The sequence below is a fragment of the Pogoniulus pusillus genome, chromosome 19 (genome assembly GCF_015220805.1).
Source record: "Pogoniulus pusillus isolate bPogPus1 chromosome 19, bPogPus1.pri, whole genome shotgun sequence".
NCBI lineage: Eukaryota > Metazoa > Chordata > Aves > Piciformes > Lybiidae > Pogoniulus > Pogoniulus pusillus.
This window is the reverse complement of record NC_087282.1, coordinates 12,289,845-12,317,823: the sequence shown is the minus strand read 5'-3', so window position 1 is coordinate 12,317,823 and position 27,979 is coordinate 12,289,845. Positions and strand designations below refer to the sequence as shown.

General features: G+C 46.3%; 1 protein-coding gene across 2 annotated transcripts; it reads right to left on the bottom strand.

Annotated features, from left to right (window-relative positions):
* Window positions 1-26: 26 nt before the first annotated feature.
* Window positions 27-27,784, bottom strand: LOC135183951 (myotubularin-related protein 8). Of its 2 annotated transcripts, none has more exons than XM_064159325.1 (14): window positions 27,648-27,784; window positions 25,685-25,807; window positions 24,875-25,037; window positions 21,808-21,965; window positions 19,821-19,949; window positions 18,313-18,447; window positions 15,645-15,777; window positions 13,676-13,785; window positions 12,738-12,863; window positions 10,591-10,640; window positions 9,438-9,638; window positions 8,485-8,613; window positions 7,264-7,390; window positions 27-5,410 (listed from the first exon to the last, which is right to left on the bottom strand). In XM_064159325.1, the coding sequence occupies exons 1-14, from the start codon at window positions 27,669-27,671 to the stop codon at window positions 5,123-5,125; spliced, it is 1,896 nt and encodes a 631-aa protein (XP_064015395.1). In that variant the 5' UTR covers window positions 27,672-27,784; the 3' UTR covers window positions 27-5,122. The 2 variants fall into 2 exon arrangements, with proteins under 2 accessions (XP_064015395.1, XP_064015394.1); XM_064159324.1 differs by lacking the exon at window positions 27-5,410 and adding an exon at window positions 6,066-6,210 and having other exon boundaries at window positions 27,648-27,750.
* Between the last annotated feature and the right edge of the window lie 195 nt (window positions 27,785-27,979).

Genomic DNA, 27,979 nt, shown 5'->3' with positions numbered 1-27,979 from the left:
GTTTAACCACCAGACAGACGAGTCACTTACTTTAAAAAGGTATTTATTTTTCCATAGGGAATAAAAATAAACTGTGATACAAGTGAAAGGATGGAACAAAGACATCTAGAGAAAGAAGACACAGTGCTCCTCTAACCACGGGACAGTTTCAAGCAGTGCATTCACTAAATGCTGGAGGTGTCCACAGCCAGCGCAGCACATCCACAGACACAGCATTTCAGCACCCACAGCTGTACACAACCCTCCTTCAGAGGTTACACCACCAGCAGCAGCAACAGACTGGCACAAACAGCATGACACAGTTAGCAGTCTCTCACTCCTCTGGGTAGGTAGTGCAGACACATGGGCAGCCTGTGGGTAGCAGGAGGACTGATGTGTGCTGGGTCACGCGTGGCTGGATCCAGTGCTATGAGTTAGTCCAGTAGTATTCAACACAGACTCACATCCACAGAGAAACAATAGGAGCAGATGAAGGTCATCAGGTAACCTACCCTCCTTCTGCATTGATTCTGAGCTCACAGACGCCAAGAGGGCACAGGGCTGCACCTTGAAACACTTGCCCTAGTTACACCAACTGCAGTTGGCACCCACCTGGCTGCTCACAAAAACACAGACGTTAGCGCCTGACTCGAGGCATTTCTCAGCCAATTCGTCAAGTGCTGTGGATTAATCACAACAAAGCTACTACATTCAGAACAGATTCTTCCCCTACTCCACACCAAGGCACGGGAAGTGCCTCTGTGAAGGAGGGACAGTGTGTAAACTGTTAGGTCCACAAAAAGAATGACCCCAGTGGTGGGATGGGAAGAGCAAACAGACATATCTGGAGTTCTTCTGGTCACTTGTGAATCTTCATCACTGAAGAGTGCTCTGGGGGAGCAGCCAGCAGGCACTGACCTGCCCAAAGACCAGTTTTGCCAGACAGGGAACTGCAGGGTTGTCTGGCACAAGAGCCCTTGGAACTGCCTTCCTTGCAGGTGCTACAGCTTTGTGAGGTCTAGAAGTACTTCCTGGGCACCTACTAGGGCTCAGCACCTCCAAAACTGATGGAAACAAGATGCAGGGCACTTCAGCATGGAGATTTCCACCTTCAACCCAGGTAGAGATCCTGTGAGCTCTGCACACCTTCATTCCTAGCAAACCTGAGCAGGGCTTGAGCAGCTCAGCGAAGGTAAATGAAACAAACCAGCTACCTACAAGCAGCTTTCCTCCTCTACCACCTAGCAGGTGGATTTTTCTCCACAGCACTTAAATGAAAGGCATTTACTAAGAGCAGGAAGAAGCAGCTCAAAGTCTGATGTCCACGAGCTTTGACAAGCTGCTTCTCTTTTCCCATCCAAGAGTAGTCAACCAAGAACTCCACCTAGGGGCAAACCAATGAGTCCCTTTTTGCCTGAACACAAACAGCACCGACTGGATTTGCTCTACCACAGTCAACAACAGCAAAACAAAATACAATTTAAGAATCCAGCACTGGGGAAGTTCACATTAAGACATGTGAAATGAGAAAGTTCCACGAGCTCCTCCTTCTACTCCAAAGAGCAGATTTAAACAGAGAGTATTACAGGCACTTGCCCACAGCATTTGTAGCAAGAGACACACTATGTAGAGGCATGAAACCATGAGAACAGGGAGCATCTTGGTAAAAGACACAGGAAAGTTTTACACAAATAGAGTCCACCCATAGCAAAAAAAAAGATCCCTACTCCCTCCCAGTCCTCCCAGCTGGAGGAAACCAAGTGGAGAGCAACAAGTTGCATTGTTCCCTTTACAGCTTCAAATCAAACACAGTATTTGTGACTTCACAAGGCAGGGAAGGAATAAATAAGTTAGAGGAACTTTTCACCCACACATAAAGAAGATGCCTACATAAGAGCTTTTGCTTTGACACTTTTAGGGAACACATAATCCAGTTAGTAACAAGTGAGTCCTGTGAAGCTGTGGGAAGCTGATCTTGGCTCAGCAGACACCTGAGGACATGCTGCAGCTCTCCACGCAGCTTCTCATTTTGGTCTTGAAACACCCAAGAGTTCCCTTCGAAACTGAAAAAAAAAAGCTTCCAGCTAATCAGTTTTCAAAGACAGAATCTCAAGGAAAGCCAGCAAACCCTGGATTCCAGCTCTGTACATGTACAGCACCAGCAGGAATGATTTCTGGGATGTTGTAGACTTTGCGACACGTCAAATCCAAGAGGTTTAAAAGGACAAGACCATTGCCTTGGGGTTCAGGGCTTTTTTGTTTTGGCTGGGTTTTGCATTTCAAAGCGTAAAAGCATCCCTTGGTTTGTTGCTGAAGTCAAAAGCAGCAAGGCTACTACAAGCTTATTAATGCTTTCAGTGCATGGAGCAATCTCTTCACGGTTACATGCACCTGTAGCAATACTGCAGTTAGGAAGGGTTTGTGGAGGTGTCAGAGTCACATTTTAGGGATAAGCAGAGATGATTCTGCTTTGGTGCAGGTGGTCTGTGATAACTCCAAAAGCAAGGTGTAAACACTTAGAGAAACCTCCTGTAAAATGTTTTCAGACAACCATTGACTGACTGCTAAAGGATTTAGACAGGCCAACAGTTAAAATCTTCTGCAATCCTGCATCTCTGATTTTCATTAGAGAAGGCATTAAAAAGGAGAAACAGAACAGCTATAAAAACTGGTCCTAAAAAGTGCCTGGTTTGGTCTCATTTAGCAGTTGTGGCTTCTCTAAAAAGCTGTCACACTATACATAGAAAGAAAAGAAAGGGTTGATCCACCAGTCCTAACAAATAGGCCCCAAAGTGCAGCTGAAATTGAGCTTTGACACTACCAAAAGGCAAAGAGAAACAATTTCCCCAGCACCCTCCAGTGGCAGTCTCCAGCAGATCCTAATGCTGGGTGTCCAGAGCAGGTTGGTTTAAGATGCATTTAGGGTATGTAGATGTAGCCAACTCAAATGGCTGCTGGACCACTCAACTCAATATTAGGAGCTTAGCAGGTGTCTGGTTAGGAACACAGAGACTCAACAGCAGACCTTCACCTGAAATTAAGAGAAGATGCACTCAGCCATGTGCAGTCTTCAAACAAAATGACAAAGCTGTTGTATGAGGCAGTATTTTTTGAGATGGACCCACAGGACAAAGTTCAAACATCTCCTGTTTAAGCATATCTGGCTCAGGATTGCACGTGCTGAGTTGTGAAATCAGTAACTTGTTGTAGTTCTCTCACTCCTGCCTTCAAAATAACTATTTCACTTGCTTTAAAGGCTGAAAAACCTGCAACACTAGACCCCAAGTTCCTCTGTGTCACTCCAGGCAGTGAAGGATCTCTGTGTTCTCAAGTACTGCCCTTTTGTCTTGCATTTGTCAAGATGCTTAATAAAAGGCATAATTTTCTCAGCCAAAGTGAGAGTCAGGGGAGTTTTGGGGCTTTTTCTTTTTGACTTCATCTTGAACACTGAAACTAACCCTGTCATTTCAGCACGTGAACAACGTCCACTGCATTTTATGATGCTCTAATGGACAGTGTCTGCTTCTTACTGTAGATCAGGATGGAAGAAAGTAGAGAAACATCTTGAATCAAGCTGCACAAAGGACTCTCACATAGAAAACCTGTGCTTCAGACCTAATGGCAGCACCTAATTTAAACAACAGGATCCAAAAGCAAGCAATAAAGCAGCTAGGATCAAGCTGCACAAAGGGACTTTCACATCTACAGAAGTGCTGTGGAACAACCTTCCTGGGCCATCACTTCCCTGAGGAGTCCTCAGTTCTTCACAAGACTTCTGCATAAGTGGAATATCCACCACTGTTTTCAAGCTGAAACTCTGAACTAGTACCTCCAGCTGAGATTGCTGCAGTTTCAAGAGACCAAGCAGCATTAAGAAGCACCAGAGCTGAATCCAAGATGGGGCACAGCCATGAGCAAGGATGTCTACTTCTCACTGCAATAAGGAAACATCCCTTATTATCACCTTCAAGGAATGCAGAGTTCATTGCCATGAGATCTATTGCTCACATCACCATGTCTTGACAGATGAAGAACCTCTAAGGCTCATGCATTTCAACATTCCCTGCAAACACTCAAGTCTGGAATGTGAAGTCCCCATTTTAGACCCCATTTCAATACCAGGACATACCTCAACTGCAGCTATTGCCTCATGGATGGATGTGAGGAAACCACACTGATTCTACTTTGGAACTAAGAGTTTCTCTCTTGCTTTAGTTTAACCAAGACCATAAAACCAAGACCAAGAAACAAAAGCTCCATCTAGTTTTTCCCTCTCTTTTCTCACTTCTAATCAAAAATCCCCCTGTCTCAGGTTGTCTTTGGGGCTTGCTGTACCCTCTGAGGCTCTACTGCTTGCTGTACCCTCACAATCAGTAAATGAGGTCCATAAAAGCTTATTCTTTGAAAAGTCTGCTTAGAAAGAAGCTACTAAACTCAACTCAGGGGGATCTGCAAAGATCCTGGAAAAGCTGGCAGCAGGTAAAAACCTTATTTAAAAATACTGACTCCAACAAAGACCAAGCACTGCACTCTAAACTACACCAATAAAACCAGGAGCTTAGGTAGCTGGACATCAAATTGGTCTCAGAAAAAAGGCACAGGGGGGTTTGGTTTTGTTTGACAAATCTGCATAGGAACCAAAAGACAAATCAGTTCTGCCACGAGGTGAGGGTCCATGCACAGACTCATTCACAGCTAAGAGAAGGGATGGGATTGCTTTTGTCATTTTAAGATGAACTATTTTTTTTTAATCATGTTAAGATGGTCTTGTACCATCAGGAATAAATAAGTTGCATTTTTCTTCCTCCTTCTCCTCCAGTAGTTCCTAAGATATCTTTCAGCCAAGGTTTCTTTCAGCTTGAAGCACCAATCCTGGCAGGCAAACCTTAAGCACACATTGTGTGTCCACTGAGGAACGAGGTTCACACCAACTCAGAGTGGCCTTCGAGGCAGCTCCTCATCATTTTAGCTGCCAAACAATGCAAACCAACCCAAGTGCAGACTCCTCTGCACAGGAGCACAGCTCCTTACAAACACACCTACTCACAGCTCTCATGGGTTAGGGATCTCCATCCTGGTGGAGGCACAGCTCCCTCACACCTCACCACAAGCATCTGGTGCACCAGGTGCAGTTCCGAGCTGGTCAGTGGTGCTGCAGCTTTCCATCCTGAGCTTCAGGGCCTAAAACCTCAATGGAGTCATTAAGATCATGGAGGTCCTCCTGGTGATGGGACAGGTTGCCCTTGTGCTTTTGGTCCCCATCTGGCAGAACATCTGTGTCCCCTTCTGAAGCACCATTGCTCAAGACAGGAGGTGGGTCCCCTTCATAATCCTGAGGAGTGTTGAGCATTGGGGTTTTGGAAGCAGCACGTCCTCCTTTTGGTAAGGAGCAAGCTTCGCTGGGCAAAGGACCATCACAGAAAGGAAGTTTCTATTCAAACAAAAAGACAGAAAACTCTTAAGGACAGGTTGTGCTCCCAGTTGTAAGGGACAGGCAAAACCCAACTGTCAGCAGCAACAGTTCTGTGCCAGTGCTGCCTCTTCAGCCCTGTCATCCACACAGAACGTTACACATCACGAGTACATGTGGCACTTTGGGACATGGTCGTGGAAGCATTGGGTAGAAGGCTGGACTTGAGGATCTTAGAAGTCTTTTCCTACCTTAGTGATTCTATGATTTCTACATTGGAGCAAGTTGGTCTAGTGAAAGGTGTCCCTGCCCACAGCAGGAGGGCTGGAGCTAGATGGTCTCTAAGGTCCCTTCCAACCCAAAGCATTCTGTGATCCTACAAATTCGATACAACCCTCACTGTTGAAGTCATAACACTATTCACATCAACCTGGCAAAGGACACTGACAGGTCTTTTCATGGTGTACTTGTGGATGACTCATATACTACTGCATTTGTAGGGGCTTCTTTGTGGTTTGTGGTTGATGTTCTGTTTATTTGTGGTTCTAGGTTAGGGGTAGTTTGGTCTGTTGTTGGTTTCTGGGGTGTTTCTCTGTATGCATAGAAAGGATATTCCAAGTAGGGGTTTAAGCATTAGAAAAAAGCCACTTTCATATTACTTAAGGGAGGGGAGGGAAAGCAGGCCCATTCTTTTCTTCTCCCTTGAAGTTGGCTGTGAGTGGAGGTGAAACTCAGATGTTCTTTTAACAGCTCCTTCACACTGAGAAGCAGAACATCCTGGGCCTGCAACAGGACCTGGCCAATCACATCCCATATTTTACCTAGCAGATAAGAATTGAAGTGAATCAAATCTATTACAGCAACATCATGGAATCATTTTGGTTGGAAGAGACCTTTCAGATCAAGTCCAACTCTCAACCAGCACTGCCAGGTCACCACTGAACCCTGTCCCTCAGCATCACATCTTCACAGCTTCAAAAGCCCTCCAGGGATGGAGACTTCACCACTGCTCCAGGCAGCCTGGGCCAGGCCTTGACAACTCTCAAGGGGAAGAAATTGTTCCTCATGTCCAATCTAAAGCTCCCCTAGGGCAACATCTGGCCATTTTCTCTCATCCTATCACTTGTTCTTTAGAAGAAGAGACCTAACCTACCTGGATCCAATCTCCTTTCAGAGAGTTGTAGAGAACCAGAGGTCTTCCCTCAGCCTCCTTTTCTCCAGGCTGAACAACACCAGGTCCCTCAGCTGCTGCTCACCACCCCCGTTCTCCAGCCCCTTTGCCAGCTTTGTTGCCCTCCCCTGAACATGCTCCAGACTCTCAGTGTCCCTGTTGGAGTGAGTGGCCCAAACTTGACCCCAGGATTTGAGTTGCAGCATCACCAGTGCCCAGTGCAGGGGCACAATCACTTCCCCTGTCTTGCAGGCCACACTATTTCTTGTTCAGGTCAGGATGCTGCCAGCCTTTTTGGCCGTCTGAGCACTCTGCTGGCTCACCTTCAGCCACTGTCAACCAACAAGCCCAGGTCCTCTTCCACCAGCTAGTTTCCAGCCACTCTGCCCCAAGCCTGTAGGGTTCACAGGGCTGTCGTGACCCAAATGCAGAATCCAGGCCTCACTGAAACTCATCCCAATGGCTTCAAATCATTGATGCAGCCTGGCCACAACCCTTGGCAGAGCCTTCCTACCCTCCAGCAGATCAAGACTGCCCCCCAACTTGGCATCATCTGCAAACTTAGTGAGGTCCCCCTCGATCCCCTGATTCTGCCCAGCTCAGCCCAGCATGCTGTGACAACAGCTCAGTGCCAGACTCCAATCCCAGTCATATTTGCCAAAACCAGTAAGTGATTTTCAATGTCATTGAGACCCAGACTCACATTTTCCAGCTCAGATGCGTTGTCCTCCAGTTTCACCTTCTGGCTCATGCAGCTAAGCAGGTGATCTAGCACAGGCTGTTTAGGGTGCATTCCTTTGTCAAAGCGATTGTACATCCCACACCAAAATCTCAAAGCAAGAAAAAAAGAGAATTAGGCAGGCACTTAGGTGCTGCTGGCCAACAGCCAGGGGCAGTAAAATTCAGTCTCAGTGAGAAAATGATCATAAATTTAAAAAAAAATTCTGAGGATTTCAGCATTTCTGCTTTGTGCTTCACCCTTTAGACAGATGAACCTGAGTTTGTCCATCACTTTCTGCCTGGGATCTAATTTTCCTTCCCACAGGAAGAAGCTGCTGTTGGAAGATGCATTTTCCCCCTCTTTCTGTCACATCATTCACATAAGAGAAACATGAGGTGACTTTTTTCCAAGGAAAGGAGATGTTTGGGTTTTCACTTGCACACAGGCAACTCAAGAGTTAACCCTGAAACTGTACCTGAAACTGTCTACTCCCAAATACCATTTTGGTTCTGATGGTCCCTTGTACACCTCCTGCTCTGTCACTGAGAGCTGCTCCTTCTCACACAGCACAAGACAGAAAGACACTTTATTGTGTAACAGACTCCCTGGAGGTTTGGGCAGTTCACATCTAAAGCTCTCAGTTTCCCCCATCTTCCTACTTCTGTGAATGTCCTTGCCCAACGGTAGCCACACAGCACTTAAAACCACATTTCCATCCCTCTTTTACTCAGCAGGGATCAGGAGTGAGCCAGAAACCAAGGAAGACTTAACCACTGCAGCTGTAACGCTCTGGGCAAGTAGCAAGAGTTGGCAACAAGAAATCAGTCTTGTGAACATTACCCTGACTGAAATTCCTCTTGGAAAGGCTTCCTTAATGTATCTTTAAAAGGATGAAAGGAAGAACTTTAACCATTACCTAACCCATGACAGAAACTGGACAGAGAAATCAGGAGGTGTGGGGGCTGTCTACAACTGAAGGTCATCCTTTCCTCAGTGCATTCTTAACACCAAAGAAAACTGATTTTATGTGACAATAGCTGCACTTGCTTAGCACCATCCCCTCAGTTTATGAGTGAGGAATGGAGGGGAAAGGTAAACCATACCAAGCTCATCAGGGGAAATGTATTCCATGAAACCTGAACCTACCTTAGAAGGAAAGAAATGCCACCCTTCCTTCTGCCCCTGCTTAAATAAGCAACTTACTGGAAACTGAAAGGCAGAGTGTTTGGCTGAAGCTCTTTGTAAGCTGTAAATCCTCTGTACAAAGGGTTTCTGAATTCCTGCTTCTTCTGCAAGAGGAAAGGCCACAGAGAATGGGTCTTCTCAAAGATTCTGTCAATCACAAATAACACCTAATCACTAAAACAAAGAAGTGAAGTGGAATAAGAAGGCCAGCTCTTCCAAGCAGAGTTAGAGTAAGGGAGCCAAGGATTATTTTTACACGGCACGTGATTAATGTCATCAACACGAGATCATAGAATCAGATTGATTTGGGTGGGAACAAAGCTTTCAAAGTCATCTAGACCAACCATCCTGCAGCCTTCAGGGACATCTGCAACTAGAGCAGGCTGCTCAGAGCCCCAAACAACCTGAGCTGGAATAGTTTCATGGATGGTGATCTTCCATTTCTAAGAGCAACCTGGGCCTGGGTCTCACAAGCTCAGGGTCAAACATTTCTTCTTTAGATCTAGATATACCCCATAGGAATATACAGCCACTTAAAATGGGCACTGCCCAGTCCAAAAAGAGGTATCTGCAAGTTATGGAGGTCCAAATTAGAACACCTGAGATTAATTGTATCCCCAAAGTCATTATTTTTTTTTCCACACTGCAGAACATGAGCCTCTATTGACAACTTCATCCTTAATGAATCTACAGTGACATTAAAAACACAAAGAAACACAACCTGGCCTTCTTCTGACATTTCAAGCAGCAGTGAAGGTGAGGAGACACTGGAACAGGTTGCCCAGGGGGACTGTGGGTGTCCCCTCCCTGGAGGCCTTCAAGGCCAGGTTGGATGAGGCCTTGAGCAACCTGGTCTAGTGGGAGGTGTCCTTGCCTATGGCAAAGGGTTGCAACAGGAGGATCCTTACAGTCCCTTCCAACCCAAACTGTTCTATGAATGTATGAACCTGTCCTGTTGGCTTCCAACTCACTTCAGATCCTCCCGCTCCTTGTGACAGGTGCCCAGGAAGTTGCCAAACTGGCAGGAGTAGACATGGTCGTGGATCTCAAGGAGGAAACGCTCGCTGAACTCAAAGGCGCAGGGGAACTGCTGCATGAGCTGCCAGACGCATTCCACGAACTGTGTGAAGACAGGGGACACCTCTTTGGGGTCACCATCCAAATGGCCACACCTGCAAACAACACAGGAGGGGATAGCTTACAGCAGAAAAAGAATCCCCTTGACATTAAACATTGTATTTCTCTATACAAACATATGTAAATACAAGAGGTAATTCAACGTGAATCATAGAATAAACCAGGTTGGAAGAGACCTCCAAGATCATCCAGTCCAACCTATTCCCCAGCCCTAGCCAGTCAACTAGACCATGGCACTAAGTGCCTCATCCAGATACAGGCTACCTGGTCTGGAGGTGTTGAAGGCCAGGTTGGATGAAGTCTTGAACAACCTGGTCTAGTGGGAGGTGTTCCTGCCCATGGCAAGAGGTTTGGAACTGGATGATCTTTAAGATCCCCTCTAACTCAAACCATTCTAGGAATCTCTGAACTACAGGACTGAGAGCATTTTTAATCTGCCTGGAGAAAGAAGGTCAAATTAGGTTTGAGCACCTGTAATGGGCTCAAGTTTAAGCTTTGAACCTGGTAAACATCCTGAAAAACCACCAGCTGAGGTTTTCTTCCCAAAATGACTGGCACTGAATGAATATGTTCTGCCAGAAGATTATCACTTCTCATGTAATGTGTGGACATAGCACTTCAGGACATGGTGGTGTTAAGGTGATGGTTAGAGCCCATTTTAGAGCTCTTTTCCAGCTGAAACAACTCTGTGGTTCTAATGATTGGGATTCTATAGGTAGGCACACACTCAAAACTCAAGCAATTTGTTCAAGAATGTATGATTCTGCCAAGCAGCAAGAGAAGCAGTGATTACATAACCCCAGCAGACACTGCCTTTATGTCACCTATTCCAGTGTTTTCCAGATCTTCCCTCCTCTGTCTTGTATCTCATTTACAGTTGACATGAGTGCTCCCATCTCAAATAAGTGCTCCCATGAAGCTGCAACACCACGTGAATTTCCCAGCCTTCACCTAGACACCACAACCTAGACAACACACAGCTCCTACCTGTGGGAGAACTTGTGGCCCATTGTAATCCACTCCTTTTCTATGAGGATCTGTCATTCCAAAGCAGAGAGGGGAAAAAAAAAGAGTATTACTTGGTTTAGAAACAGCAAAATAAAGACTTAAACTTTAAAAGCTTAGAACCAATGCTGCTAGTAGTCAACAGGAACATCTGCAGCCTGACCTGCACTGGCTCCAGGGATGGAGCAGCTACCACTTCTCTGAACAAACCTGGACAGGCTCTCACACCCTTAGTGTCAAACATTTTTTTCCTTTCTCCACTCTGAATCTCCCCCTATCCTGTCACAACAGGCCCAGGTCAAAAGCCTGTCCTCAGCTTTCTTCTAGCTCACTGAATCCTGAAAGGCCACCAGGTCTCGCTGGAGCCTTCTCTTCTCCAGGCTGAATAATCCCAACTCTCTCAGCCTGGCCTTCCAGCCCTCCCATCACAGCTGTGGCCTCCTCTGGCCCTGCTCCAACAGCTCCATGTCTGCTGTGCTGAGGACTCCAAAGCTGGCCTCAGCACTGCAGGTAGAGTTCCAGCAGTGGACAGAGTGGACAAACAAACATTAATCTGTTTCAGTTCCTGCTCCTGATCTACCAAAAAATACCCTCCCTGGCTCATACAGAATCATCCAGAGGGAAACTCCAGGCAAGATGTGTCTTGCTCTGATGCAATTTTAATTGTTACAAGACTGCAGTGTGGTCTCAAGGAACAGTAAGAAAACCAGCACGGACTGCAAGGAAACAGACCTAGCAGTGCAACACACCAGAGAAGGTGAAATTTGTGTTGTTCTGAGTTCAGGGTTTTGTTTAAGGAACTGCTCTGAGCAGGGGCTCAGGGGAGTCTGTCTGTCACGGTGTTAACAAGAGAAGACAGACAAGAACACAGACTGCACTGTATTTGTGCACTGATGGCTTCAAGTATGAACACGCCTGCAGTAGAAGCAAACTTACATGTAATGGCTTTAAGAAAGTCTTAAATGAATCATACAGTCCTAGAAATGTTTTTTGATTGGAAAAGGCTTCCAGAATAACCCAACCATCAACCCAACACCACCATGGCCATTAAACCATGTCCTAAAGTGCCGTGTCCACATTTCTGGAACACCTCCAGGGACGGCGACTCCACCACCTCCCTGGGCAGCCTGTTCCAATGCCTGACCACTCTTGCAGCAAAGAAATTGTTCCTAATACTCAACCTAAACCTCTCCTGAGGCAAGTTCAGACCATTTTCTCTCATCCTAGTACTCAATACTAGGGAGAAGAGACCAATCCCTACCTCACTCCAACCTTCTTACAGGGAATGGTAATGTGGTCTTCTCTCACCCTCCTTTTCCCCAGACTGAACAACCCCAGTTCCCTCAGCTGCTGCTCACCAGCCCTGTTCTCTAGACCCTTCCCCACCTTTGTTACTCTTCTCTGGACCTGTTACAGCTCCTCAATGCCTTTCTTGGAGTAAGGGCTCAAAATGGAAGTGAAGATTCAAGACATGGCCTCCCCAGTGCCTATCAGAGAGGCAAAAATCACTTCCCTACTCCTGCTGACCACACTATTGCTGATCCAAGCCAGGATGCTGGTGGTCCTCCTAGCCACACTCTGGCTCATCTTCAGCCACTGCCAACCAGCACACTCAGTTCCTTTTCCACTAGGCATTTTCCAGCCACTCTGCCCCAAGCCTGAAGCACTACATGGGGCTGTTGTGACCCAGGTGCAGGATCCAGCATTTGCTGCAGAGGTTTTGCACTATACACAGGTTTGATGCTGCCCTGTGCAGGCAAACAAGTTCACCCAATTTTAAGGCCTAGCAGATGAGAGGTTATATACTGCAAATCTTCACCACTTTTTGGTGGACTGCTGCCAGAGCTGCATCCCTTGCTCACTCATCTCTTGCTGCAGTGTCTCATTAGTGGATCTCATGTGGACATTCAAGGAGACAAAGGTTTGGGACGTGTAAAACAACCACTGCTGGGCTGTGCTGCTGCTGCTCAGAGCAATTACAGCTGGGTTCTAGAATCAAAGCTGGGTTTATATAGGTCACCCACTGCTTGTGGCCAGGAAATGGCCTAAAACATTTAATTAGGGCCTGTTTACACTACACATGCAGGAAGTGCCTTTTATTTTTGGCATTCCAACATGGGTGTCCTTACCATGAAGCCTTTAAAAGTCCTGTAGAAGGGATCCAAGAGGAGGCCAGCCAGGGAGCAGACCTGCGCGGTGCGATCCCACCCATCGGAGCAGTGCACTAAGACGCTGGCTTTTTCATCCTTCACAGCCTGGCAGGAGAGAGCAGACACAGCACTTTAGCAGCTTTCTAGGTCAGTTACCACCATTAAATGCCCTCCCTTCATCTGCATTTACCTGGCTGGCCTAAAACCCAAGAGAAAAATTAGCCATTTGTCATCTGGAGCATGGAAATGTGCCATTTCTGGGCAGGGAGCCATCAACCCAAAGGAAAAACCGACTGCAATAAAATGCTGTAGCAGCTCCTGTCAGCATCACCGACTGACTGCCAGCAGGCAAACCCCCTCACAATGTTCAGGCTTCTGAAAGGCCAAGGATTCTCAGTCACAGATTCACAGATTGCATCTGGTTTGGAAGGGACCCTCAAAAGACATCTTGTCCAACATCCCTGCAGTGAGCAGGCTGCCCAGGGCCACATCGAGTCTGATCTCCAAGGACAGGGACTCAAACACTTTCCTGGGTTGTGTCCCCTCCTCTGAAGAAAAATTGGGTGGATGAATAAAGGATAATAATTGAGCAGAGACTGGGAACTTCAGTTGGTTGGAGCAGGAGGTTGGAGCTGTATGATCCTTGAGGTCTCTCCCAACCTAAACCATTCTATGATAACACAGTGAACAGGACAATGTCATAACCCCTACAGCATTTAGTTCAGTCACAGGAAGTCTCTATGAGAGAGCCAGCTTGATGCTGTCCAACTGCAGGCTTGCTTTTGAGAGCTGAGGCCAACCTGAACGGCAATGTTTTCCCTCTTTCTTTTCAGAGCCAACCTGACAGTCTTTGGAACAGTCCCTAACACACAAGCACATATCTTTGTATCCCCCTGCAGGATGGAGTAGAGTTTTACCTTGGCAAGAAAGACACCTGCATCCATCACAGCCTTAATGTGCCGTAACCAACCTGAGTTCTCCAGCCCAGTGAGGAAATCGCTCATTGAGGGGGACTTCATTTCACACACTAAGAACACAAACAAAGCAATTAGCTGATATCCCATTAACAACATCTTGCTCCCCTTCCCACCTCCTCATTATCTCCTCACAGCAGCAGAGCTGGAGAGATCTTCAAAGCTAACATTTCCACCCTTTCTAAGCGTCAGCAGCAATATTTTGTGTCTAAAGGACACATACACTACTGGTTGCACACATGAAAACAAGAACTAGCAATTTTTATCTCAGAGAATGTGAGGATCTCAAAATGTTCTCCTCTTTGTTAGCTAATGGTAAATCATTGTGTTTTTTTCAGCTGAAGGCTTTTTTATTACCAGCAAAGGAAGTGTTCAGTGATCTGTTATTGCACTAGCAATGTGTGTGTGATACTGAGTTAACACTCAGCTGCACCACAAGCACCTGGAGAGGGAGTTCTAATTCACAGAAGAAAACTACATCTTTAAACTTGGTGGCACCTCAAACACTAGTGAATCCCAGCATAGAAAACAGTAATACAGCTCATGGGCACCAGAGAGAGATTTCCTCACCGTCCATGAAAAAAAATGGGAGCAAACATTTATTCTCTCTCTTCTTCCACTGTGGAATAAATCTGCTAGGAGCAGGCAAATGAGGACTTAAACTTGTGATCAGGCCAAGCTCTTGGTTATGTGAACAAGCTCATTTTTCACCAAGGTCACCATGGATGCTGCAGTGCTACCTGGCCAGGCAATCTGCACCATGAATTATTCAACTGTTTTGAAGCAAGATGACCATTAGGTTGGTTACTAAAACATTAAACTTCTCAATGGCAGCACTTGGATTAGGTTTTAGAAGATTAAGCCCAGGGAGCAAACAGAATGATTTGCAGCAGCCACTCCACCCTGTGTTGCAGTCTTTGGCTGGTAACAGTGCTGGAAAAGAGCTAGCAGAGCCTGCTGGTTTGATCCAAGCTCCACCATCACCTTCTCATTTTGGAGGAGGGCCATTAATTAGTGAAAACAAGGACCCGATTCACCTCTTGATCTCCAGTAGCTCAGGTATTTCTTCTGCCCTGCTTTGTGTTCCTCTCCAAGATCACAATCTCAGAGAGTAGCTTAATGCAGAGCCACTCCTGCATTTTAATGTATTTTCATGGATTAAATTAATGTTTTAATACATTTTAATGTATTAAACCCAAGTTCAGGTACGGGAATCTGAAATAAATGAAAACCCAAAGCTGTTCATGAAATCTCCTTCTCTGGAGGCATTCCAAACCTGCCTGGATGCATTCCTGAGTGATTTACTCCAGGTGACCTTGGTCTAGCAGGGGGGTTGGACTAGATGATCTTCAGAGGTCCCTTCCAACCCCCACCATGGTGGGGCTCTGCAAGATTAAACTCTTTGGAAGCACACAGCAAAGCTGTTTTCCTTTCAATCAGAAATAACAGTTTAACACTGAAACACTCCAAATCTAAGCAAGCAAAGCCCAGCAAAGTAATTTCCCCAACAACCTAAGTTAGTTTTCTTTCAGTAATTAGTTTTCCTTCCTGAAAACTGTGCTACTTCTTACTGAAAATCTGCTGCTTCTCTGGCCTTTTAATTCAGCACACTTAAGAAATGAATCTTTTATGCACGTTTAAGAAATTAATACTTCATGCAAGCAGCACAGCTAAGGAATGCTGTTTGGTTTAGTTGCTACTTTTGAAGCACTGTAAAAGGAAGCACAGTAATAAATAAAATGTCTTGCAACAAAGCATTTGGACAACATTAAACCTTCCAAGCCACTTCAATGCAGTAAACAAAGCAAGATATCACCTTTGCTTATCTGCTTTCCTCGCAACACCCAGGTGCAGGTGGGGTTTAAGCAGGCAAGGGTAATGAATATCAGCCACCTGCACAGCCCATACCCACCTTCCAGGAGCTTCTGCAGGCTGCTGCGCATCACATGGATGTTTTCAATGCCAATAAACTTAAAGCAGATGTTATCATAATTGTCCTCATTCTCATAGCCCTTCCCAGCAGCTCGGTTGGCCATGGCATTCAACTGCCAGATGGAAGGGAACAGAAAGTGGGTAGGAAAAAAAAAAAAGAGAGAGAAAAAATTGTAACAGAAGTACCTGAGTCTGTTCTGCAAGTCCTTAATTCTCCCAGAAAAGGTTGCTCAGACCTAATTCCCCACCTCACAAACTGCACTTCCTGCTATTTCACCACAGCCATGCCACTTTCTCCATCCAGTCCAAACAAAGAGACTCATTAAGATCCTGGAAAGAATTTCCTAAGGTAAATGGCATCAAAACCATTGTGCCCCTGTACTGGGCACTGGGGAGGCCACACCTTGAATCCTGGGTTTAGTTTTGGGGCACTCACTGCTCTAAGGACATTGAGGGGCTGGACCAAGCACAGAGGAGTTAACCAAGCTGGTGAAGGGTCTGGAGAACAGGTCTGGTGAGGAGCAGCTGAGGGAACTGGAGAGGAGAAGGCTGAACGGAGATCTCATTGCTCTCTACAAGTCACTGAAAAAACATTGGAGGAAGGTGGGGATTGGTCACTTCTTCCCAGTATCGGGTGATAGAATGAAAGGAAATGACCTGAAATTGTACCAGGAGAGGTTTAGGTTGGAGATTAGGAACAATTTCTTTCCTGCAAGAGTGGTCAGGCACTGGAATGGGCTATCCAGGGAGGTGGAGGAGTCACCATCCCTGGAGGTGTGCAAGAAACACGTGGACATGACATATGGGGACATGGTTTAATGGCCATGGTGGTGTTGATGGTTGGACTTCATGATCTTAGAGATCTTTTACCAAGCAAAATAATTCTATAATTCTATGATTGCTGCCCAGACCTTATCTCCCACCTCCCAAGGAAACCTTCCAGCTGTCTCATCACAACCATGCCAGTGTTTCCATCTAATCCATATGTGGAGACTCATTAAGACCCTGGAAAGAATTTCCTAGGGCAAGTGATATCAAAACCATGCTAGACTTCAGCACACTGCTGTCATCAAAACAGGTAAAAGGGGAGTCTGCCCTGAGTGTGAAGCTACCCAAACATTCAGACAGCAGCAGCACAGGAAAGTAGAACTAAGAAGGTCATTTTCACAAGTAACATGTCCACATTGGGGTGTAGAAAGACACTTCTCAAGCTTTTCACAGCCAAAATAAAACAACTCGAGGGCAACACAGAAATACTGAAGTGGAGCAGATAGAACACAGCAAACAACTTGTACTGCAGAAAAAACATTAAAAAGGAAGCCAGGTGCTCTAATATCACCAAGAAAAGTTCAAGAGCTACCAGGAAATCTTTAGGGGTGACAAAAACAGCTCCTCAGTCCTTCACTTATTTTGGGAAGAGGAGTGATTTGCCTCCACAGAGAGGGAGAGCAGGAAAATCAGTATGAATATCTTTAGAACAACTAAGTAACCCTAGTGGTTCAGTTCTACCACTCAGAGTAAGACAGGTTGTGCTAGGAGTTTTAAATTCTCCCTTTTTCACAAAGATAAAACCTATTTGGTGAAAAAAAAAACCACCATCAATAATAGACTGCAGGGGAATATTAATGATGCTGGAAGCTGTCTGTCCCAAGAGAGCAGGCAGACATTGTTATCAACAACCCACTCTGCAATTTTATGTCTCTCTCTGGAGAATGCCACACTACAAAAAGCCAAAACACATCTTGGAACAACAGGTGAAGCATACCCTTTTTCCTCAAGAAGCTGTTTTTCCCTCTTGCCCTTGTTGCAGTTTCACTAAATCTGTGGTTCCTATAAAATAGCTGCAGGATCTGAACAAAGAAGGAGGTGCTCAGAAAGGTCCATTTTCAAATGATCAGAGCACTCTGAAATCCTTGCATGTAAACAGCTATGCACTATGAAAATCCTTGTGATCTAATTTGCTTATACCAACTAATCCAAATCAATACACTTACAAGACAACCACTGGAATTGCTTTGTAAATTCAGCTCCTCAAGATGACAGTCAAGAGATTTCACCTCGTGACTGTTTCTTCAATATCCTCTTACAGAAACATCTCAACAATGAAGTTCCAGCCCCAAACAGTGGCTACAGACCTAAGGAGCTGCACGGTATTAAACTCCAAGCTGCATGTCATGAGAATTAAATGTTACTTCTACAAAGGCAAAATCATGGAGAAATTGCTCTCCTCAATTGTTATGACATGTCACAGAGGCCCCACTTCTTGTCAAGTTTACTGATAAAACCACTTCAGCCTCTTGGAACTCAATCTTGAGGCTTCTCTCCAACACAATATTGAAGACCATGCTCTCTGCAGGAAAACGCTTCAGTGTCTCAGCCAGCTTCAGAACTGCCAATTGCTTCAGGTCATCCTTAAACCTCAATCCAGAAGACTCCAGGATTCCTAACAGCACTTAGCATTGCAGTTTTATACTGCACATTGAGACACCAAACCAGAAGTCTGATGCTGAACTGCTGATGAAGGACTGACACCATTTAACCCAACACAGCACAAGAAAGCACCAGTGGAGTGGTGACAGCATGAACTGGAAATGGCATTAATGCACAAGACAAGCTTAAAAAGTAGCCACAAACCCCCAAGAAGGTACCTTTGGCCTTGTGTCTACAACATACATGAAGGGGCTCCCAGGGTTGGCTTCTCTGATGGCCTGCAGCATCTGTTCATCCTCCAGACAGCGTGCACTGAAGCCAGAGAGGGGCTGGCTGCAGCGGCATATGGCAGCCTGCAACACACAACAGCTCACATGCTTATCTTCATTGCACTGCCCCAAGCAACACTAGAGTCCTGTTCCCTGCTTCACTGAAAAGCTGCTGCTTGAAAGGACACACACAAATGCTATGGGGATATTTCCCAATGCTACTAGTTTGGGTATCTTAAAATAGCGAGGTCAAGCAGTCCCACAGCAAACTTCACTGTTGTGTCCTTTCTGTTGAAGTGGGTTCAGAGGAGGCCATGGAGATGGTCAGAGGACTGGAGCACCTCCTCTATGGGGACAGGCTGAGACACAGTTGGGGATGTTCAGCCTGGAGAAAAGAAGGCTCCAGGAAGACCTTACAACAGCCTTCCAGTACCTAAAGGGGGACTACAGGAGAGCTGGGAGGGACTTCTGCAAGGGCCTGTAGTGCTAGGATGGGAGGCAATAGCTTTGAGCTGGAAGAGTACAGATTTAGACTGCAGATTAGGAAGAAATTCTTCACAGCAAGGGTGGGGAAGACACTGGAGCAAGCTGCCCAGAAAGACTGTGGATGCTCTCTCCCTAGAGGTGTTCACAACCAGGTTGGATAAGGCCTTGAGCAGCCTGGTCCACTGGGAAGTGTCCCTGCCCATGGCAGGGGGGTTCAAACTGGATGATCTTTAGGGTCCCTTCCAACCCAAATCATTCATGAGTCTCAAACACACTAATCTCTGCCTGATGAACAGGATCCCAGATATGGGTGTTTCTCATGTTTTCCACTTGGATTCCATTGTCCAAACCACTCTTCTCCACAACTCTGGTTCTCAGTTGTTCCTGTTCCACACTCAGAACTGCACTGAACATGGCTTTGAGGAAACGTTAAGAGCTGCCAGCGCAACTCCATGCAGTTGCCCAGGTCAAGGCACACTTCCTCAGGAAAACAATTTGACTGTGACAGCATTTTCTTAACATCTGCATCAAAAACACTGAAAGATTGCTGAGCCAGCAAAGTTAATTTACATTCTGGTCTTCAGTGGAAAAAGAACCAAACCAAACCTGAAGCCTTCACTTACTCTGAGCTAGTGGGGATTTATTTCTGGGTGTAACTTGTTAAAAGCATTTATTCAGAATGGCTAAACAAGAGATACCTGCCCCCCTCCCAGAACAAAGCCTTGCTGTAAGCTGATAAAAAATTCCAGACAGGAAGCTTTTTGCACAGCTCTGGATGTGTCCCAAGTGCTTGTCTTTAACTAGGTTATTCTGTGACTCAGAACAAGGCAATATTAGGTTGTAAAGAGCAGCACAGTTGTCAAATACAACACTAAAACACTCTAATAATCATCTCATTCTTTCTCTAACAGAAGAGTGGACAGGAAGGAGGACCCTTACTCCCCAGAGAAAGCAGCTAATGAAGAACTAACATTGTTTTCTTTATATAAGTAGGAAAGCACCGGAATCCGCCCTCTGCTTCGGAACCGGGAGCTGCCGCTCACCACCGTCTTGTTAGCAGCTCTGGGCACCACGATTTCAGGGGGGTAAGTGTTGCAAACCTGGATGAGAAGGAAAACATGCAGGTGTTACTGCTCAGCAATTCAAAAATCATGAAAAATTCACCTCTAGGTTATGATCCAGCATTTATGGGAAGTGCTGGGGTGGGGGTGAAAAGCTGGAGCTGAGCTGGTGCCATGCATTCCCAGCTCAGAGCCAGCCCTCTCCTGGAGGCATGGGGCAGCAGGTGGAGAGAGGGGATCCTGCCCCTCTGCTCTGCTGAGACTCCCACCTGCAGTGCTGGGGCCAGCTCTGGAGTCCTCAACATAGCAAAAATAGGGACCTGTTGGAGCAGGGCCAGAGGAGGCCACAGCAATGATGGAAGGGCTGCGAGGCCAGGCTGAGAGAGTTGGGGTTGCTCAGCCTGGAGAAGGCTCTAAGCAACCTGCTCTAGTTGCAGATGTCCCTGCTGACTGCAGGAAGGTTGAACTAGATGACCTCTAAAAGTCTCTTTCAACCCAAACCACTCCACAATTCTATGATTTATAAGCAAAGACCAAAGCAAATGATATGTTCCTGTATCTAACACAGACCACATCCAAACTTTCAAGCCATTAAGATGCACTTAGGAGCAAAATAAAACCATGTGGTTAAGGAAACAATCAATTTTGCAATCAAACCTAAAAAAAGAGACTGCACAGTGTGCAATATATATGAAAAGTTCTTTAGATCCATAAATAGTAGAAGAAATTCTGACTAAAAGAAAGAAATTAGGAATAACATTACTTTGTAAGTCCCCTCTAAATCTTACTCAACTTGAAATGAGCTTCTAGCAACCAGGGAGCATCCTCAGAGAACAGCTTTACCACTTCTGCTCACACAAGCAGTCTTTTCAGCAGGTACTTCACAGAGAGGCTGTTCTCCAAGTTTAGCTTTACTTTAGGCTGGTCAGTTTGAAAACAAACTGCAAATCCTGAGGAAATACTAAAGCACTGGCACCCGAGAGTTACACAGCAACAGGGAAACCTTCACAGTGATGAATGATTTTAGAGGCACATGCTCAGATGTCCTCATCAGCCAACAAGAAAAACACCTCTCACATCAGATCTCAAAGATGCAGTCATTTCAAACGACCAGCACAAGACTGTATTTCCTCACCTCAAAGCATAACAGCGAAGAAAACTCCTGGGGAAGGGAACGAAGACCACAGGGAAGGGATTCAAGACTTAGTATGTTGGTGTCTCGCCCAGAGTTGTTTGCTTTGTCTTTTAGACAGAAAGGCCTGACTGACATGTCACCAGAAGAAATAAAATGGGTAATTACATAAAGAAGGAGCTGGAGCAAGTCTGACAAAAAAAATATTTTAATGTTGTTTAGATCCAGCCTGGCCTTACAGGGAGACAGAAGAAAATAGCAGCAGCCAGTTAGGACTGAAGTGACTGAGAGCCCTTACTGAGCAGAAGATCCAGCAGAAAAAGGGATGTCTTGTTTTCTGCTGCTGGTTGTCTTACCTATTCCCTCTCCACTCTGCATCATACCCCACCAAGCCAAACCATTGTCATTTATTCCTCTTCCACGCATCTGTCAGCAGCCTGGTGGGACAGGCTTTGGAAAGACCAGAAGCAGTGAAAGTTACCTAGGCTTATGCTAACAGATGGTTTGACATTTCTCTAGAAAAACAAGGAGCTGGTATTTTGCCAGAGGGATCAAAGCAAACCAAGGTGACTCTGCAGCTCTGTGCTGTTCTTCCACACATTACCGTCCACAACCTCCCATCAAGACGCCACCGCTTTGATTCAAACCAACCAAGCAGGCTCTCACCCTGACGCACCACTGATGCAGCAGCAGGACTGCTGTATGTTATCACCACCACCAAGGAAGAGATGCTGCAGTAAAATAGCCACTTTGGGCAAGAATTACCTCATAGTCTTTGTTAAGATCTGTTATCTCCCAGTAGTCATTTGGAATTCCCATCCGTTGGTAATCCACTTTCAGGTCAATCAGCTTCCAGCCAATCTCCCGACTCTCTTTAGACATTTTGGGATTGTAAGAGAAAGCGTAAAGGTCTTCAGCTTTCACTGGGAGCAGAGAGTGACAAATTAACTGGTTAGAGAGACACAAAGACATAGGGAGAGGTCAACACTTCCTCTTAAAGGCCACCTTTTTGGATGAGCCCCTCTGTGTGCACCAATGAGCTGGAGATGAGAACGATGTTCAGACAACAATCATGCAATCCCAGACTGGTCTGGATGGGAAAAGACTCATCCAGTCCAACTTCCTGCAGACAGCATGGACATCCTCAACTACAGCAAGCTGCTCACAGTCACAAACAACTTGACCTGCAAATGTTCCAGGGATGAGGAATCTCCCACCAATCTGGGCAGCCTGGGCCAGGCTCTCATCACTCTCAGTGTCAAACATTTATCCCTTCTCTCCAGTCTCAATCTCCCTCTTTTAGTTCAAGCCATCATCCCTTGTCCTGTCACAACAGGCCCTGCTCAAAAGTCTGTGCCCAGCCTTTTTCTGCCCCCTTGGAGTCCTGAAAGGCCACCAGGAGGTCTCCCTGGAACCTTCCATTGTCCAAGCTGAACAACACCAACTGTCTCAGCCTGGCCTCACAGCAGGGTTCTGGCCCCCTGTATCACTGTTGTGGCCTCCTCTGGACCTGTTCCAACAGGTCCATGCCCCTCTTGTGCTGAAAATCAGCAGACTTAGGAATGATTTACTATGTAATCCAAAGGGCTGTGTCACTGCAGAGAACACTGATCTTCCTCAAAGATCAGAACTATGACATTTTCTTTAATCTTTCTGTATTCCTGCCTACTCCAAACCAACTTAGATTGATTCTCACTCCTTAAAAAAAATGCTATGATGGTAACTGAGCACTAGACAGGAGAGAACAGATTTTTTAATCTCTTCAACTTGCATTCACAGGTTTTCATTTGGGACAGTACTAAACGTGGACAAAGTCCTCAGGAATTTCCAGTATTCAGTACCCACATGCAGAGAGCTAAAACAGTTTGTTAGAATGAATTCAAACTTCAAAGTAATGATTTTTTTCCCCCCAGAACAAAATATTTCCAACTGAATTCAGTGCAATAAGCATGTTAGAGGAGATTTATATCACAGGAATTAATCCATAAATGAAAGTGTGTACAAAAAGAGGTATTTTCTTGTGAGGAGTTGATGAAACAGCTCCTGCGCACCTGTAAGGTCATGGTTCTGCTGTGAGCTGTAAGGCACAGGGAAGGCTTGATGGATGTCTTGAAGATTATTGTCAGCCGAACAAAGGCTTTGGGCTGTGTCTGACAAATGGTAATTTCTTCCCCCTTCCATCTCCACCACCCCAATTTCCTTCCCTCTCTTCATCTAATGCAAATCCAACCACTAACTCATTCACCTGATTCCCAAGGCAGCGAGTGCTGCAGAGACAGAGTGAAACCTGTCAGAGGCTGATAAAGTGGCTGGGTTATGGGACAGGTAACCCACAGCTGTCAGTCAGACATCTGCAAATCACCAATAATTCTGTGCTCTGCACAAACACTGCCTCACTCCCCCCCCAAAAAACAACATGCGGGAAGCATACACAGAGGAATTAAAGCAAGAGAAAAGAGAACTGTTAAAAATCCATAAATAGAACAAAAGAGCTGCAGCTTATTACACAAATAACCACAAGACAAAAGGAACTGATGTAACCCCTGCAGCGACAGCTCCCACGCCTCCAGACGCTCCCCAAGCCTTTAGCTTCCAGACTGAGAAGTGACAGCTTTTAAAGACAGCATCAGAAACCTGTCAGATACAGCCTTAGAACTTCAGAACTCAGCAAACTGCCAAACTCAGCGCACAAGGGAGATGCTAGGAATAGACATGAGCCCTACTATCCATCAAACAAAACCTCAAATTCAGCAAAACAAAAGTTTCTTCCAAGTATCAGAAACATGGGGACAGACTTTTGAGCAGGGCATGTTGCGGCAGGACATGGGGTGATGGTTTCAAACTAAGAAAGGGAGAAGGGAGACATTTTTGACAGTGAGTGTGGCGAGACCTTGGCCCAGGCTACCCAGAGAGGTGGGAGATGCCCCACCCCTGGAACCATTCCAGGCCAGGCTGGTTGTGTCTCTGAGCAACCTGCTCAAGATGCAGATGTTCCTGCTGACTGAAGAGGGGTTAGAATGGATGAGCTTTAAAGGTCCTCTCAGCCTATTTATGATTCTACTTCTATTCAAGTCCTACATAAAGGCCAGCATGGTGCCATCAACTCCCTTCCCTTAGATTAGTGACAGAAAATCACAAATGGCATCCTTATAACAAAGCTGCACTGAAGGAGCACCCCAAAACCAGAAGCCTGGTAAGAAATTTGGTGGAATGCTTGTCCTGCAAGAACAAGAAGGCTAAGATGCATCCATGATGGACTAAAAAAACTGAAGCCATAAGAAGTCAGAGGATTTTGAGAATGTTTTGCTTACACTCTGCAAGAGTGACTTCAAGCCAGAGCAAATCACTGGGTTCACAACTGAAAGAAAACAAACACTCAAGAGCAGCCTCAACGTACTGTTGGGAACAAATCAAAAGTGCCAGCATTTAAAACTTTATTTGTGGGACTCCAGAATTCTGTGTATGTCTGGAATCCACAGAACTACACAAGGCCAAGAGCTAGGCCACTGAAATGACTGATGAGTAGGTTTGGGTAGGACACTCAGCACGAGTGTGGCAAGAAATGGCTGAGATGCCACAAACAGCCTCGGGAAGGCAAAGGAACTTTGTACAGGTCTTCAGAAGTTCCTCTTGGAAGACCATCTCCTTCCCAAAAGGTGGAAGCAAACGCCCAACTTCATAGGACAGCACTCTACTTCCTGGGACAACCCACACAGACCATCTCTGGTGGTGGAAACCGATTCTGACTTCACATCCTCCCCTTCCTGTGCTGACACCCCAATACAACTGCAGCAATCCAGTGATCTGCAGAGCAGACCCCCCACCTCAGTACCTGGTTGTGAAAGCTTAAGCAGCGAGGTAAACACTTCATGACAGTCACGTTCCTGCCCAATGACAAAGTGAGCCACATGGAAGTTCTTGCAGTGGATGAGGAGTGGATACCCAGCTGTGGTCAGAGGCAGTTTCTCTACAGTTGCAATATGATGATGCAGAATCTAAAAAACAGGAAACCAGCCACATTTTTCAGAGGCCACTGATAAGGCTGAGAGCAGTGCAAGCAGACATTTCTGCTTCCTGCATCTAACTAGAAGCACAAAATGACTTTATTTGTGGTACTTATCAACCAAACGTAATAAACATCCAGATAGTTATTTAACTTTTGGCTGCATCAACTAACAGCAAGACTGGAAAATTACAGATGGATGTAAATTTCTTATGGAGGCTGATGCACAGCTCAGTTTACCTGGATCATTTTGCTTTCCTTCCATCTCCATATGAAATTATATCCATTCTAGTGTAGAGTTAATTTAAAAAGGCTCATTTCAGGGCTAACTGTGCACATCTAAATACTGTAAATTCAAGTTTGGTGGCTCGGTGTAACAAGTGTGAGAAAGGAAACTAGACAAGGTTTTTATGCTCCTCAGCCAGAGACTTTTCTCCAGTCAGTACCATCACAGCCATTTCCCTCCAGACCCTGCTATCAAAATGCTATCAAAGACAATTAGAACCTGTTCATTTTGAGCATGAGACATAAAGAAATGTTTATAGTAGTGTTTAAACAGTCTCCAGGGATGACAAGATTGGACTTGATGATCTCAGAGGTCTTTTTCAACCTCAATGATTCTGTGATTCTTTAACATACCCATGTTTCTTTTCTGACTTCAGCAGAAGCCTCTACATAGATCAAGTGGGTGGCTGTCAGGTATAATGTCCCATTTGCTGCCTTTCTATTGGTATAACGATCTAGTAATTTCACATTTTCAACCTGCAACACAAAAAGAGCATGAAAAACTCATTCAGCTTTAATGGATAACCCAGCATCTGCACAACCACTCATCTTTTAACTTCTCATCCACAACTCAGGAAGAAATGCAAGAATGAAAGCCTCTTCTGCAACACAAGCTCAGCTTTACACAATAATTGTTTCTCCATCAGCTAAAGCAGAAATAGTTTAAGCAAACAGCCAAGGTTTAGCACAGAGTAATGAGATTACTGGATTCGTAGCCAAGATGATCACAGTTTATTACTGTGTGAAGCTGCAGAAACAGCCAAAGACCTGCAAATAAAAGACTGTTCCTATTCTGTAGAATCAAAGTGTTGCTCTGAAAGAAACACTTCTTCCCAGTCGGACTTCCAAATGCCCAGTCACTATAAACAAGTCCGAGTAGCTATTTCTTTTAGCCCATTCCCCAGACATGGAAGTGCATTTCATAAAGCACCCTAAGCTAGTCACTAAAAACACTATTAAAAACCATCAGTACAGAGAGAATGAAATATTGGGGGGGGTTGCATTATTTTATTCCTGTTCTTCTAGCTTATTTGCCTCTTCATGAACATAGGTATAATTGGGTGTTTTTCACCATAGAATTATAGAATCATAGAATCAACCAGGTTGGAAGAGACCTCCAAGATCATCCAGTCCAACCTAGCACCCAGCCCTATCCAATCAACTAGACCATGGCACTAAGTGCCTCATCCAGGCTTTGCTTGAAGACCCCCAGGGACGGTGCCTCCACCACCTCCCTGGGCAGCCCATTCCAATGCCAATCACTCTCTCTGTGAAGAACTTCTTCCTAATATCCACTGACAGGAAAATTAATAGAAAAGCCTGGATGAGGCACTCGGTGCCATGGTCTGGTTGACCGGATAGGGCTGGGGGACAGGTTGGACTGGATGAGCTTGGAGGTCTCTTCCAAGCTGGTTGATTCTATGACAATCAGTTTGCATGACACATTAGCTGGGGAGTATTGAGCAGGTAAGCCTCTTTACAGGGGCGCTGCTGAAACAGACGATGGAAAAGATCAGAAAATGAACTCGAAGAGCAGAGGTCTCAGCTGAGCATCTTCCTGCCCCCGGCATGTTTCTCAGCACATTGAATTATCGGATCTAACACCGCCCCTTCTCCAGGCCACCAGAAACAAGCCGGGCCGGCAAAGCACTTCAGGCAACGGGGGTAGGGGCATTCCCAAATTCACCTCCTTGAGAATAAAGCAAACCAGGGCAAGCTTCGTGGTATTTACTAAGGGAAGGAGGCGAATGCGAACTGAGTTGCTAGACAGACAGACAGCTGCCCCAGGCAAACGCCAATCCTTCAGCCGCCCTGAGCACAGCCTGCGCGGGGCTCCTGCTTCGCTTCACACAGCTCCAAAGGCACAGCTCGATTCGTTCGGGAGCGCTGAGGAGGGTCTCCGCACCCCGGTACAAAGGCTCAGGCGAATGGTGCCCCAGACACCTCCTGAACACCCTCCTTGCTCCAACTGTCCTTCCCGGCACGGCGCCACAGAACGCAGCCCCTCACCGCCACACCGAGCGGCTTTAAGCTTTGCACGCCGCTCCGAGACCCCTGAGAAGAGCAAGGGCCGCTCACGGACACGTGTGCCTTGACAGAAAGACAAAGAACATCTCCTTTATTGCAATTAACCACGGACTGAACGCAGAGAGAACGCAGAGAGGAGGCATGGCCCCGACAACAACCCCGGCAGAGGCCCGACGCCGCGGGGCTGCACCTCAGGCGAGCGGAGCCCGGGCGAGCTGGGCCCGGCTCTTCTCGCCCGAAGCACGCCAAGGGGCCGGCAGCCAAGCCCTCGGGGCTGCCGCCCTCTTACCTTCGGTGTGGTGATGTGCTCCATGGCGGCACCGCCCGCCGGCCCCGGCCTCACCTCCGCGCCGCCATTCGCAGGGGGCAGCGCCCGGCGCCGCCGCAAGCCTCGCGAGAGCTGTGCGCAGTGGCGCCGCTGCCGCCATCTTGGGTGAGGGCAGCGCCTCCCGCGGCGGCGGCTTCGCGGTGCCCCAGCGCCGGGCTCGGCTAGCAGCGGGCGAGCTGCCTGGCCGCACTCTGCGGCGCTCGGCAGGGCTTGGCTGCGCTTTCTCCGGCTAGAGAGAGCCTCCTCCAGCCCACCGCAGCCTTGCTGCTCCTCAGTGTCACAGAACGGTGAGG

Excerpts from the sequence above, each read along its gene's own strand:
- LOC135183951 (XM_064159325.1), bottom strand. The coding sequence starts at position 27,671 with ATGGAGCACATCACCACACCGAAG. Across the intron at positions 25,808-27,647 it reads AGCACATCACCACACCGAAG|GTTGAAAATGTGAAATTACT; the intron begins GTAAGAGGGCGG and ends TTTGTGTTGCAG. Across the intron at positions 15,778-18,312 it reads TTGTAGACACAAGGCCAAAG|TTGAATGCCATGGCCAACCG; the intron begins GTACCTTCTTGG and ends TCCATCTGGCAG.